The 15,096-nt window shown below is 44.1% G+C and overlaps 1 protein-coding gene across 2 annotated transcripts in view; it reads left to right on the top strand.

Moving 5' to 3' along the window:
* Window positions 1-15,096, top strand: part of TBC1D8B (TBC1 domain family member 8B) — a 1,314,750-nt gene that overhangs the window by 1,116,838 nt on the left and 182,816 nt on the right. For both annotated transcript variants that reach the window (XM_069612733.1, XM_069612732.1), the window contains exon 16: window positions 4,980-5,220. In XM_069612733.1, coding sequence (XP_069468834.1) covers window positions 4,980-5,220 — 241 coding nt within the window. The remainder of the gene's footprint in view (window positions 1-4,979; window positions 5,221-15,096) is intronic.

Genomic DNA, 15,096 nt, shown 5'->3' on the forward strand with positions numbered 1-15,096 from the left:
GGTGTGCTGAAACGCTGGCCCGGTGTGTGAGAAAGGCTGCAGCGTGTCTGGGAAACTGTGTCTCCTGCGAGCCGGAGCATGAAAGATGTAACCCTGCTTGCAGAGTTTGTGTGAGTGCTCATTCTCTTGGGCAGTGTGCCAGGCCCAAAGGAGTCTGAGGGGCAGGTGGTGAGACCCTGACCTAGACCCAAAGCATTCCAGAGAGACCGTTGGCCAGCGCTATGCAACCCAGTGAGTTTCGCATGACCGATAGAAACTCAGGAGCGTGCGTGTGGCTGGAACAGTAAAAGGAAAAGAAAGGCGAGATTGGGAAAATGGAAAGAAGCAGAAAGTAAAAAGAAAGCAAGTAAATGGAGCACGAGAGAGGCGCAGGAATAAGAGGACAGAAAGAAAACAGATTTAAAAGAAAGGGTAAGCAGCCCAATGCAAAGTTAAAAGCGAACAAAAGCAAAGTGAAAAGAATAGTGTGAGGAGGCACAAGAAGGTCAAGAGACGGCAAGTGGCCCTAAAGTAAGAGAAAGGTACGAGTGAGCACAGAGAAAGAAACTGACATTATTAGGGTGTGACTGAGCACAGAGAAGAAACAAAAGGTGCAAGTGAGCATGGAGAAGGAAAGTGACAGTATCAAAGGGCAGAAGAAGCCCACAAACACAGGAAGGTGCAAGACGCACAGAAAGAGTACAGAGTAAAAAGGAACAGTGCAAGTGTGCACCCCAAAGTGAAAGCAGTAAAAGACAATAAAAGTCTGCACAAAGGAAGACCTGAGGATAAATGGCCCATAAGAAACACAGAGAGGGGCAGAGAGCCAGCGGTCTTGTTGAGGAAAAGCATTGAGCCTGGCACTTTCGAAAGCCGCTGATTCTGTTACATGAGCAATTATGTGTGAGAAAAGCTATGAATAAGAAAAGGGCACATCCTGATCAAGTGACCTTTGTGTTTGGAATTAGATGGGCCTAAACCTGGGGAAGGGCACCATGAAAAACCTAAAGAGGAACTGTGTTATATTTTGTTTTGTGTTTAAAGTTGGAAGAGTCTTGTCCTTGGGGAAAGGAATCCTGTGAAGCCTACTTAAGAAATCAAAGTACATCCCGATAAAAACTGACTTTGTGTTTGAAAGCTGGAAGGGGCCTGAGCTTGGGGAAGGGAACCCTAAGAAGCCCAGCTAAGTTGGAAACTTACTGGTCTGTTTTATAGTAATGAAGGGACTGAGGTTTGTGGGAGGGAACCCCAAGGAACTTAAAGACACTGAAGGTATTGGAGGTAATTGCAAGGATCCTTAGGCGAAGGCCTTGCAAGCAGCCCTATTTGATTGAACTCATTTTGCCAAACTTCAATCCACGCCTGGCAAAGAAAACACCGGAAACCAGCCCTGGTTTCCTTATTTCCTGTTGAACCTATAATTTTCCTTTTTGACAAAAGATCCCCTAACACATTTTTGTATAGAGTGATGGTAACCATTGGTTTAGACACAGACAGACTTTTTATTTGGACTTTCAGACACAGATGGCCCTTAGAAGCATCATTTCAGGGAAACATCCCTTTCAAACTAGGTCTAGTTGGGTATTGCACCAATCCTGAAACTTTATATAAAGGTTTTGGAATCTTACTTTGAGTCTGTGTCTCTCATGTCACCATGCCTGTCTCACACTACCCTTCTGGATAGGGTGACTAGAATGATAATCTACCCTTCTGGAAGTTCTGTTTTCGGGGGAACCTTCAACAGTTCTTCAGTGTCTCCATGTTCCAAAAGCCATCTTAAAAACATTTGAATGTGCAGTGTTTTCAGGCTGTATCTAGGCTTTAATGCTAGAACCTTATGGGAGCACTTCTTTGATAAAGGGTATGTGCAGGTCAGATTTCAGCTACACAGAACATCTGGTCTGCACTAGATACAGTGTATTTCTTATTGTTGCCGGATTGTGAGATGGCTCTTAATACAATACAAAATAACATGAAAAAGAAAAGGAATTAAAGCGTGTGAGGTGTCGGGGCAGTGATGGCATTCAACTGTAGAGAGTGAACTTCAACGTAATGGAGAGAGTAAGAAATAGAAGGTACATCAACTAAAGGCTGGTTACAGGAGAGAGTATTCTTAGAAGTGACTAGTAACGTTCCCATCATAATTAATCATGCTATCCAGCACTCTCCAGACAAAGGCTCTACATCTCCCTGAAAATCTTTTAATTATTGAAAATATTCATGAAGTAAGTGTAAAGACCTTCAAGGGTTTAAGGTGCCCCACATCTCTCTGATATTAAGAGTTCCGGCATACTGATCATTCTGTAGGCTTAACCAGTCTGGTCTGTCATATTTTAGCACCAAGCTTTTGACATCTGTCTGTCTGTTTCGTTAATTTTGAATGGTTAAGGTTTTTGATTTGAAATGTCTGCTTCTTCTACTTCTAGGTCGTTTGAGGCTGCATCAAAATGACATGTCATGTAATTTGAAAAGATTGTTGGTTGTATCCACTAAGATGTTTACAGTACTTTCTACCTGTACTTGTGCTCTAGGCAATGAATGATAGCCATTATCCTTCCTTGAGTTCAAGGGTTCCCAATGATAGGAACAAGGAACCTACGCCCCTGGTCACTTTGACTTAACAGTGGCTCTTATGAACTAAATTAAGGGCGGGTGCTAACCTTTTCTTGGATAATACTGCTTGTTTGGGTAATATGGGAGTTTTCTCCAGTTGCTGTGTGTCTTCTCTATGTTGGTATCTCAATACGTTGAAAGGTGTGATCAAAAGAGCCAAGGAGAGAAATGGAAATTGCTCGATCTGAATAGGTTAGTGTCTCGAGTGATAACACACACACACTACCTGTTTGGCTTTTTAAAAATTGAGCACTACAGTCTGCTTCCTGGATTTTTCACATGTTCACACCCAGGATGCATTCTTTGACATTAGAACATACCTGGCACTCCCACTGGCACTGCATCTCTTAATACAAAATCACTAGAGAGTTTTATTGAGAAGGGCTCCTGTATCTTCCAGGGTGGATTCCAGTAGTGGTGGCACTTACGGCAAAACCTACATGTGTGCTCTTTTCCCTTGCCCTAGCTCTCCCGTTTGTGTGGAGGGCAGAGATGCAATGTTGAGTGTGCTACACAATTGAAAGTGTCGGGGGTTCCTTAAAAGTGGCAGGAACATTTGATAAAGCCTCTTCCTTTTAAGTGTTTGTTCTTGCCTTTGGCGTAGATATGAAGGGAAAGCAGGGACCAGATCAGAAACAATATCATTAGGTGGCGTCCGAGATTGAACTCATCTATGACCTATGTGGACCCAAAACATATAACAGATTGATTAAAAGCCTCAGGTGACAACATTGTGTCTGGCAAACCCCTTATTCAGAGATTGGTTTCGATTAAAGGGAAGGCATTTTTCCTGAGGCTGTAAGAGAACCGAAGTCGGCATAAAGGGGCAATGCACATTGAGTTTTTCTCACCTATTCCCAGTGCCCAGTGTGGAATCGTTTCTATTAACACTCTTTGACCCATATATAGTTTGAAAATTAGCTGTCATTTAAGGCACATCATAGTTGGTTGTCTTGCAGTTGGACAGAGAACTGCCCTCCTGCTGAGTTCAGCTTGTAATATTTGCTCACCCTTAGGTTGCTGCTTTTCATCATTGATGGCTTCTGTGGATAAATCACAATGTGGTGGTTTTCCCTGGGAGTTCCCGTGCTCCCCTTGCTATAACTAAGGAAGCTCTCCTTGAGTATCAGTGTAAATCACATGAATATATTTAGTCTACTTGACTTATACTTCTACAGATGCTTTACACATTTGAAAGTTCATTTTGTAAAAACACATCTTATAAAAGAGCATTTTAAAACAATTTCTAAATCTAATTGTACATTCATGAAACTTGATTTAACAAATGTCATTGCTATGAAGTTAATTCAAATTGTTAAATATATTGATTATTTTATCTACAAATAAATGTGCAATTCATCAAATATATTTGGGAGAAATGATATGCTACAGTTAATCATCTGCCATTGATATGGTCTTGTTTGCTATCGTGATCATCCATCATTTGCTAAATGCATGCCCAATTATAGTTTAACTATTATCGAGGAAGAATATCTAATAGTTCTTGACACATGGATGATTAAAAAATAGGAACATTTTTGTAATTTCCACTTCTAAATAAAAAGCGATCTTAAATGTATTATCATTGTTAGGGTATTTATTGAGCGTGGACCTAGCTTCGGGAAACAACTGAGTGCTTTTTAATTATAGGGGGGAAAAACACAGCGAGGGAAGCAGAAAAATGACGTACTCAATCTTTCCTCCATATATTTGAGTATGCTAATAAATCTGTTACACACTCTTTAACTTTAAACAATATCATTTTAGATTGACTTGCTTGCTGTTTGGCATATTGATGAGCCAGAGACCTTGTTATACATACCAGCAAGACAAGGTTTATCCTGTGAGATGAGCCAGCCCAGACTATTGCATCTGTTTGTAGTTTCAGCCACTAACTCTGAAATTTCCATTGCTAATGACAATCTACTGTAAGATACAGTTTAATCCACAACACTTAAGAACATGTATCCTTTCCCTTTAAATTGAGATGTTACACTATACACTGAAAGACACTTGTTTCCTGTAATTGTTGTTTCAGAGAAGATGTAGCTGGATTAATGAAGATTAATAAATGCAAGCATGCACTTTTTGTCAACTTTTACATTATTGGGTTGAGGATTCATTAAGAATCGTAAGTTAAATGCTTTGTCTTGGTGTATGGGTTTGGTTTTGGAAACCGTGGTCTACAAAAAAAAACTGTGATCCAAGTAGATCAGTAGAAACTCATCTTGGAAACTGAGACGAGAATCTAGTTTAGACCTGGTTCTGCAATAACCCAGATATGTCCATTGTAAAATCCTGACTGATCAGAATGTGAAATTGTGTTTCAGAAACTGTCAACATCCAAGAAATATTGTAGAATAATCTTATTGTACCATTTTGTCCAGAAAGAACATTTTCTGTCTTGTTACTGGAGTGTCAATAGTCCGATCCTGAAACACCATGATCCAAGCCTGCCATATTTAGAACAGTATCAGATTGATTGCCAGCAGTTCCGGGTCCTCTATCACCTCTTGAGTCCTTGGACACATTCCTCGAATCGGGACTCTCTGGCCTTGTGGACGTTTCGATTACTGGATGAAAACTCAGACTCCCTTATAAACTTCAAAGAGTTTGCAAGCGCATTTGGTAAGACAATTTCCACTGGAATTATACTGTAACTGTACATTATCTTTGCCGGAGTAAAGTGTGTCGAGCGCCGGAATTGAAACGAGAGGTGGCATGGGACAAGTTTGCCAAAAAACTACGTATTGCACCGAACAACAATAGCCGACATGCCCAACCGTCCAGTGGTGGGTTTGGGAATGTTCGGTCCCATGACATTTTTGAAACGTGGCAAATGATCAAATTTGAAGCAAATTGTTATCAAATATATTGTTTATGGTTTAGAGACAATGCTCAATGTAAGCACAAGGTCTGACCTTGTACCCATGGGTATTGTTTAAAAAATAGATTAATAGTATATATGCTTCAGAAAAGCTGTCTGGCAGCAATACTAGATGTGTAGCAGAAACATGTTTGTGCTAGAAGGCAAATAGACCCTCTTTGTTACATTCTTCCCCTATTTTGCTTTTGTGAAAAAATGCCCATCAGACGTCCCATGCTAGGGAAGTAACACCAGTTTTAAATACTATGGGGGGAGTTATTATGCCCACCATGGTGCATGTGCTAGTGAACAGCCCATAAAATAATGATTGAATTGTGCTCTTGTTTGTGTAGTTGAAAAGTAGTGCAGGCGACGGAAATGGAATAGCCACGTAGGCTTTGACAGAACAGATGGTGGTGTGAAGTTTACATTGCTTTGAGGGCAAGGATTACTTTTCTCTTAGGCTCTTGACAATCCAGGCATGGTGCAAGGGTTGCAATGACCCAACACAGTGGCATCTGGATGGGCTAATGCATCAAGGGCGAGGTTGACAGTCATGCTATTTTTGTATGAATGCATTACTGCTCAGATCCCCACATAGAGAGATGACGCTGCAGAGCAATATTTTTAACACCCGTTTTCGGTATTTAGGGCGATATAGCACACTAATTAAAGAGGGCTACTGAAATAGTCTGCCGATGAAAATTTAAAGGAAGGTACACCATTACAAGAGTGACTTTGGGGGCCTTGAGGGTTGGGACGGTTGTTGTTTTTGAGGTGATGACTGACAAATGGCTCTCAACAGTTTTTGCAGCTAAGTAAGATATTGGGATGTGGTTGCCTCAGATAAGCAATGCGTGGTGTTTTCCTTTCTTTTTGTTTTGTTTGTTTTAAGGCATTTTTAGGCCAAGTGATTGATGCTTTTGACCCCTGGTCATGTGAGTATCATGCGTTTAACTTATCCCTCAACTGAAAGCCAATTCTAGCTGGAGAGTGACTTTTTTAAACTTGAGAATGAGATGCCGGAATTATTTTTTGCCATCTGAAGGCGTTGCATTTGATATGAAGTGCGTGCAGTGTAAAGCCAGTTACGTTAGTAAAATGAAGATTGTATGTTCACAGACTACCATTGGTTTGGTCTTCTTACAAATGAACGAAAATATTTTAGTAAGTAGTTTTAGTTGGTGGATGTTTTTTGACAACTTTAACGTGCATTTGAAATAGTGATTGAGATGTCTCCTTTCACAATCCATATACAAAGCGAGGGTGGATAAGTGGTGAGCAACTTCTTTGTTGGATTGGGTGGAATGCAGGACTGCATCTCAGGGCTCACCCCCTTCAATATTGTTTTAACTGATGTTACGGGTTGTTTGCTAATTACAAAGGTTGGTCTACTGAACATGTGTATAGTGGTTATTTTCTGGCAATGTTGTAATGATGGCAAGAAAAGAAAACCGGGTAGAGAAGATGATCTGGTTATAAATATCATCAAGACAAGGTTTTCCTGGGGGGGAGGGGAATTAGCTGACAGTTGCATTTTTCAATTACTTATGGGTTTCATTTGTTTTTAGTTCAGGTGTTTGAAATGATCAATTGATCAAGAGTTTCTAACCTCAAGTAGCAGCTTCGAGGTGTTAAATGTAAAGCAAAACAAACGAGATGATGGCGGCAAGGTTTTGAATTAATCTGAATCTCTGACATTGCTCAGGGCAACCCTCTAGACCATTGTTCTTCACCTACCAAGCAACTCATATGCAAATCAGGCTTGGTCCCACCCCAAAGGTGGCTGTCCTTCCAATCTGCTTGGTCACATCCCTTTTGCACAAGAACACAAACAACCCCAGACATGTTCATGCCTCATTAGGCAACATCAGTGAGGTGTAGTTTTGGTCTATAGGCCCAGCAAGCACAGGGCCCATGTCTGAGCATACCCCTCCTACTCTTAGTGACTATATCAAAACAAAAGAGGTAATGACTGGAAGATGTTGGGACAAATCAGTGAATTCTCCCCACACACCAAGGCATCATCAGGCCAAAGCGGGGTCATGAGCCTTGTATGGTATTGAGCTGTGGTGGGTTGGGAGAATTTGGTGCATTGGAAATTCTAGGCAATCTCCCCCTAGAATCACTGCTGGCTCCCCCATGAAACTGCACAACAATACTGGTGGGAGTGGAATTGGGAGTGAAGAGCATAGTACTTCAGGCTTGGTCAGTTTTGCATTGGTTAAGAATATTAGCCAGATCAGGACTGTGTATATAAGAGCCACTTATTAGAGAAAAAAGGGGTTTGTCGGGGGAAGCAAACCTCCCCTGGATGTATCATATAAATGGTTGGCTGACGGGATTGGGCTATGAAAATCTATGGACTAACTGAAAGCACTTCCAATAAGTGTGGGTATGTTGTAGTTGCATGTGTCATAAGAGTGTGTAGTATAAGGTTGTATGAGTGCTTGGTATAAGGTGATGAAATGCTGATGCCCTATATGCTTCATATACATATGGAATCTCACAGTGAAGTCTGGCTTGACTTTGATGTGAGTTTTTGCATGTATTGAAGGCATATAAGGGTTGTACAGTTTGTACATGTACACAATTTACACCTCCTGAAAACTGACATTAAATTCCATCCTGTCTTTCAAGTGAGTTTTTCAGATGTATACTAGTGTACATGTACCAAATGTATATCTACTGCATGTGTACAGTTTGTATATAACATGTCTTATATGCCTTCTATATGGACAAAAGCTCACATCATTGAGGTATAACTTTGATAGGACTTTTCAATACTTCAACAGGCGTATGAGTTTAACAGTACAGGCATGTACTCAATTACGTTGCCTATATATCTTATATCCATATGGGAAACGATATTAAAGTTAGTCCTAACTTTGATGTGAGTTTCCATATGCATAGTACTATACATGAACAAAATTGATATCTTCTACATGCACGTACACAGTGTGTAGAAAATATAGACATTCATTGTGTGCATGCATCATATATAGGTAATCTTAAAGCATGAATGCCTCAAAATTGTCCAGCTCGTTTTTCATTTTTGTTTTTAGTGCACCTATTTATGGTCATATCTAGGTGCATGCCAAACATCTTCAAACTGGGTTGGTCTTCAAAACCCTTGCCCTAACTCATAAATTTCTTCACAGACTCGCACCCCCCCTATCTTGAACAAAGGATATACAAACAAACAGCAACCCGACCCTCCACGGCCGCTTATGCCAACCGCATCCTGACTCCTCACAGGCGTACAGTGCGTGCTGGCGGCTCAAGCTTCCCATCAATGGCAGCCTCTCTCTGGAACAACCTCCCAAACGAGATCAGATCAATCGAATCCCATGCTGCCTTCCGCAAGGCATTAAAAACTAGGCTTTTTGCCTAGAGGGCTTACCCACGTATGATCCCGGACATATGCTCCCTCACTGAATGTTTCACACCTTACATTGTATAATAATGTTCTGTAACTGTACCAACCTAACCAAACGTTATATACTTGGGCCGCTTATTGTAACCCTCAAGCAAGCCTTCTTAAGTATCCTTGATAGCGCCTCTATGCCCGTGGGCTGCAGTGCGCTTTCCAAATGCAAAATAAAATAAACTAGAAGTGGACACTTTTGAGCTATTGGGACAGAAAATATATTTTTTCCATGTCAGAATCCCCATGTTATAAGGTGTTATAAACGTGATCAAAACAGCATTTTAAAAAACTAATATGTGGAAGTCTTTGAAAAATGTGGATACTTTCCATGCAGGGGCAGATGACTCACATTTTTACTGTGGAATGTTTTCAGATTTGTTTCATGGGAGGGTTCAAAAGGTAAAGAAAAGTTATTTTCTGACGCTCCATAGACAATTTGTCTTAACCTTACCTATGCCATGCATATATGAATATCGGTTTGAAAAAGCATTACAAAAGCCTCTACCTAAGTGACCAGACCGGGAAGTTCACCACCAATTCAGACCCACTCAGTTATTAATTGTGGTTTTGCAAATTAGCTCAAAAGCATATTGGCTGCCCCAAAAATGTATGTTTTATAGGGTAGCTCTATTTTATAAATAGCTCTATCAACCCAAGACTGACAGCACCAAAGGATGCAGAGAGCTATATATATATTACATGGCCAGAGTAGTGGCCATGTAGTTATGGTTAAGTTGTAGTTTCCATAGGAAGACCACTTTTTGGGCGGCTTATAACTTCGCTCCCCCTGGACAAATCCTCACCAAACTTTGCATAAAAAGTATATGGCCCACTCTGAATTATTTTGCAATGTTTGGTGAGGATTCGTCCAGGGGGGGCAAAGTTATAGGGGGGGTCCCAAAACTTTTTTTTTTTCCCATAGACTGAATGGGAAAAAAATGTTGCTCGCGCCTACAGCCCAAACCGCTGGACGGATTTTCACCAAATTCGGACCAGGAGCAGCGGCTTGGTCCCGAAAACGTGCTTTTGCAAATTTGGTGAAAATCCGTCCAGTAGTTTTTTTTTAAAATGACCAAAAAGTAGGTTAAAAAAAAGTAGTGATATGTGTTCGGTCCACGGACACACTTCCCTGTTCGCTCCGCGGACAGTGTCCTGATTGACCGAGCGGCTTACGTCATGTCAGTGGACAAGCGGTGTGTTCGCTGATTGGACGGTGTGAAGCGCGTCAGATTTTCGGTAGCGCCCGCCCTCTTGGATTCGCGGATGTCCGCGGACAGCGCAGTGAAAGTTTGTTCAAAATGTGTATTTAGTAGAGTGTGTTGGTGTGTAGGAGTGTTTGGGGAGGATGGGAGGGTATGAGATAGGTTAAATGTTGTGCTTTTTTATGTGGTAGACGTTCTTTTTGTGTTCGAATTGTCTGCGGACATCACAGGTGTTCTGAAATGTTCTAAATAAACTGAATAGGGGTGTTCTGAGGACGCTGTCCATATTGTTCGCTGGCAAGTTGAAAGTGTTCTAAGAACTCTCACGTTGTCTTGAAATGTTCGTAGGGGGTGTCCTGAAGACGCTGTCCGTATTGTTCGCTGGCAAGTTGAAAGTGTTCTAAGAACACATGCAGTGTCCGTATTGTTCTTTGTCAAGTTGAATGTGTTCTAAGAACACTCGCGGTGTCCTAAAATGTTCGTAAATAAACAAAATGGGGGTGTTCTGAGGACGCTGTCCGTATTGTTCGATGGTAAATTGAATGTGTTCTAAGAACACTCGTGGTGTCCTGAAATGTTAGTAGGGGGTTTCCTGAAGACGCTGTCCGTATTGTTCGTTGACAAGTTGAAAATGTTCTAAGAACTCTCGCAGTGTCCTGCAATGTTCGCAAATAAACAAAATGGGGGTGTGTTCTAAGAAATCATGCGTTGTCCTGAAATGTTCATAGGGGGTGTCCTGAAGACGCTGTCCGTATTGTTCGCTGGCAAGTTGAATGTGTTCTAAGAACACTGGTAATGTCCGCGGACATTAAAAGTTTCCATAGGCCATAGTTGAAATGTTTGACTCTATGGGTGTGATATGCTGCGGTGGTTGTGGCCAGGGCATAGAGTGTTGGGTGCATGACCATTTACAGTCTATGCCCTGGCCACAACCACCGCAGCATATCACACTTATAGTTCCTTATAACTTTGGGTCAAAAACAAATTTATAAGGAACACAGTTATAAGATAATTTGGGTGTGATATGCTGCGATGGTTGTGGCCATGGCATAGAGTGTATAATATACTTACTGTTTGGTTTAGTAACTGGAGTACATGTATTTCTTGTTAATTTCTGTGATAAAAGAAAATAGCATGTTAGTATTAGTATTTTGTAATGACTTATTACATTGTATAATCAACATATTTTTTTTGGACCCTCACATTTAGTAGATTACAAACCAGAGTACTGTGCAATTTGCTCAGTTTCTGTGTTCGTTGCTAAAATCATTGGGTCTGTGGGAGAAAAAAAAATCCATGTTGGATTTAAAAAAAAACTTTTTCTGTTATGCTACAGTTTATTTGTTTGTTTTCAGTGTTCACTTGTTGCTTCTGGCTAATGCTTTATACATTGGGTTGTTGCATTTTTTGTAGCAGTAACATATTGTTTATTTGTTTGGATATTATAACATTTTGGTGCAGTTAGATACCAGTAGGTGTATTATAACCGCCTATTTTTTTTATATATTTTAGTGGTATTGATTTATCTGTTTGGATATTGTTAAATTTCTGGACAGTTGGATACTAATTGGGGATCTTTGGATTCAGAAGTCATGCACCTGAGAATGAGCACTGAAAGGGATTCGTCAGGAAAGTCTAGTGGGTGTGTTGTGCCAGGAGAGAGTTTCTCAGATACTCTTTTTGCTGAGAGAACAGCAGATAGCTATGGCTGTGTGTTTCAGAAAACAGATTGTTTGGATTTTGGGAGATTCATAGATACATTGGTTGAAGGTGCATGCAGAAAGCTGTGGAGTAGCTGTAGATCTTGGATTTCCACATGTGGAAGTACACTGGCATGGAGTACGTGGAATGAAGTGGTTGGACTTGCTACCTCTTTATGCTAATTTGGAGACAGAGCAACATCCAGACATAATTGTAATTCATTGTGGAGGGAACAGTTTAGGACATGTGTCTGGAATTTCCTTGCAATTTTCTATGAAAGAAGGACTTGGAAAGGTCCTGGAGATGTTCCCTAATTCTCAAGTAATATTTTCACGGATTGCACAGAGACAAATGTGGCTTCGTCGTTCTTCATTTGGTCCACAAATGGAAAAAGCAAGACGCAATGTTAATAAGGCTGTTTGTGCCTTTCTAAGAGATTTTGGCATGTCCTCTTTTCACAATGAAAATATTATGTTTCATAGTACATACATTTTTCGCAGAGATGGAGTCCATCTTACTTATGCTGGCAATCAGATTTTTTTGAGAAAAATACAAAATGCATTACGACCTTTTTTAGAATTACAGCATCCATTTTGAAGTAGGTGTTAAGTATTTATAATTTTTGACATACAAACACCGCCCAAAGGCTCTTTTCAGAGCCACCACTTCCTACCAGAGAAAATTGCATTTGTGATGTCATCTTTGATGTCCTGGGTGTTAGTCTTAGCAATGCACGGTGGTGGCGCGAGTTATGGTTGCATAGCTTACTATAACTGGCGAATTTAAAGTGTTTTTCGGTTTTACTTGGAACCATAATGTCCCTTTAACAAAGTTTTTTTCACTGAATTTCATAGGTTTTTAGTAGCACAACTTAACCAGAACGTCCCTTTAACAAAGTTTTTTCATTGAATATATATATATATATATATATATATGTCATGGCCACAATAGTGGCCATGTAGTTATGGTTAAGTTGCTGTTTCCATAGGAAGAGCACTTTTTGGGCGGCTTATAACTTCGCTCCCCCTGGACGAATCCTCACCAAACTTTGCAAAAAAAGTATATGGCCCACTCTGAATTTGCTTTGCTCACGCCTACAGCCCAAACCGCTGGACGGATTTACACCAAATTTGCAGCGGGAGCGGCGGCTTGGTCCCGAAAGCGTGCTTTATTTATTTGGTGTAAATCTGTCCAGTAGTTTTTTTAAAAATGACAAATGTAAGTGAACAAAAATTAGTAATATCTGTGTCCGCTTCACGGACACACGTCCCTGTTCGCTCCGCGGACAGGACGGGGATTGGGCAAGTGATTGCGTGATGTCCGAGGACATCTGATGTGCTTTGCTATTGGCTGCTGTGAAGTGCGCAGTGCGTCTATTGTGAGAGACGCCTGCCATCTTTGTTTATCGGTTCATCGGAGCGTTGCACAGTAAGCTCCTTGTGTTCCTCCCATTTCCCCCACCCCCCGCTCATGCTCCTGGTCTCTCTCCCGTTCCCCCCCACCCCCCCGCTCATGGCCCGTGTCTCTCTCCCATTCCCCCCACCCCCCGCTCATGCTCCGTGTCTCTCTCCCATTCCCCCCCACCCCCTGCTCATGCTCCTGGTCTCTCTCCCGTTCCCCCCCACCCCCCCGCTCATGGCCCGTGTCTCTCCTGTTCCACCCACCCCCCGCTCATGCCTCATGTCTCCCTCCCGTTCCCCCCATCCCCCACTCATGCCCCGTGTCTCCCTCCTTTTCCCCCACCCCCTCTCATGCCCGTTTGTCCTTCCGGTTCCCCCCACCCTCTGCTCATGTCCCATGTCTCCCCTGTTTCCCCCCACCCCCCGCTCATGCCCCGTGTGTGCCCTGTTCCCCCCACCCCCGCTCATGTCCTGTGTTTCCTCTGTTCCCCCCACCCCCCGCTCATGCCCCGTGTCTCCCTCTTGTTCCCCCACCCCCTGCTCATGCCCTCTCTCCCTCGTGTTCCCCCCACCCCTGCTCATGCCCTGTCTCTTCCTCCTGTACCCCCACCCCCGCTCATGCCCCGTGTCTCCCTCCTGTACCCCCACCCCCGCTCATGCCCCGTGTCTCCCTCCTGTACCCCCACCCCCGCTCATGCCCCGTGTGTCTCCTGTTGCCCCCCACCCCCTGCTCATGCCCCGTGTCTGTCTCCTGTTGCCCCCCACACCCCGCTCTTGCCCCGTGTCTCCCTCCTATTTCCCCCCACACCACGCTCATGCCCCGTGTCTCCCTTTTGGTCCCCCCACCCCCTGCTCATGCCCCGTGTGTCTCTTGTTCTCCCCCACCCCACGCACATGCCCCGTGTCTCTTGTTCCTCCCCACCCCACTTCTCACTCCTGTACTTCCCACCCCTGCTCATGCCCAGTATCTGCCCTGTTCCCCCCCACCCCCCGCTCAAGCCCCGTGTCTCCACTGTTCCTCCCGCTCATGCCCCGTGTCTCCCTACTGTACCCCCCCCCCCCGCTCATGCCCCGTGTCTCCCTCGTGTACCCTCCCACCCCCCGCTCATGCCCCGTGTCTTCCTCGTGTACCCCCCACCCCCCGCTCATGCCCATGTCTTCCTCGTGTACCCCTCACCCCCCGCTCATGCCCCGTGTGTCTCCTGTTTCCCCCCACCCCCGCTCATGCCCCGTGTTTCCCTCGTGCTTCCCCCCACCCCCGCTCATGCCCCGTGCATCCCTCGTGTTCCCCCACCCCCCGCTCATGCCCCGTGTGTCTCCTGTTGCCCCCCGCTCATGCCCCGTGTCTCCCTCGTTTTCCCCCACCCCCCGCTCATGCCAGGTGTTTCCCTCGTGTTACCCCCCACCCCCCGCCGCTCATGCCCTGTGTCTCCCTTGTGTTCCCCCCACCCCCTGCTCATGCCCCGTGCCTTCCTCGTGTACCCCCCACCCCCAAGCTCATGCCCTGTGTGTCTCCTGTTGCCCCCAACCCCGCTCATGCCCCGTGTCTCCCTCGTGTTTCCCCCCACCCCCCGCTCATGCCCTGTGTGTGCTCTGTTCCCCCCCACCCCCTGCTCATGCCCCGTGTCTCCCTCCTGTTCCCCCGACCCCGCTCATGTCCTGTGTTTCCTCTGTTCCCCCCACCCCCCGCTCATGCCCCCTATCTCCCTTGTGTTCCCCCACCCCCTGCTCATGCCCTGTCTCCCTCGTGTTGCCCCCACCCCTGCTCATGCCGTCTCTTCCTCCTGTGCCCCCCACCCCCGCTCATGCCCCGTGTATTCCTCCAGTACCCCCCACCCCCGCTCATGCCCCGTGTCTCCCTCCTGTACCCCCCACCCCCGCTCATGCCCCGTGTGTCTCCTGTTG

Source organism: Ambystoma mexicanum, chromosome 5p (assembly GCF_040938575.1).
Source record: "Ambystoma mexicanum isolate Mex_15411 chromosome 5p, UKY_AmexF1_1, whole genome shotgun sequence".
NCBI classification, from domain to species: domain Eukaryota; kingdom Metazoa; phylum Chordata; class Amphibia; order Caudata; family Ambystomatidae; genus Ambystoma; species Ambystoma mexicanum.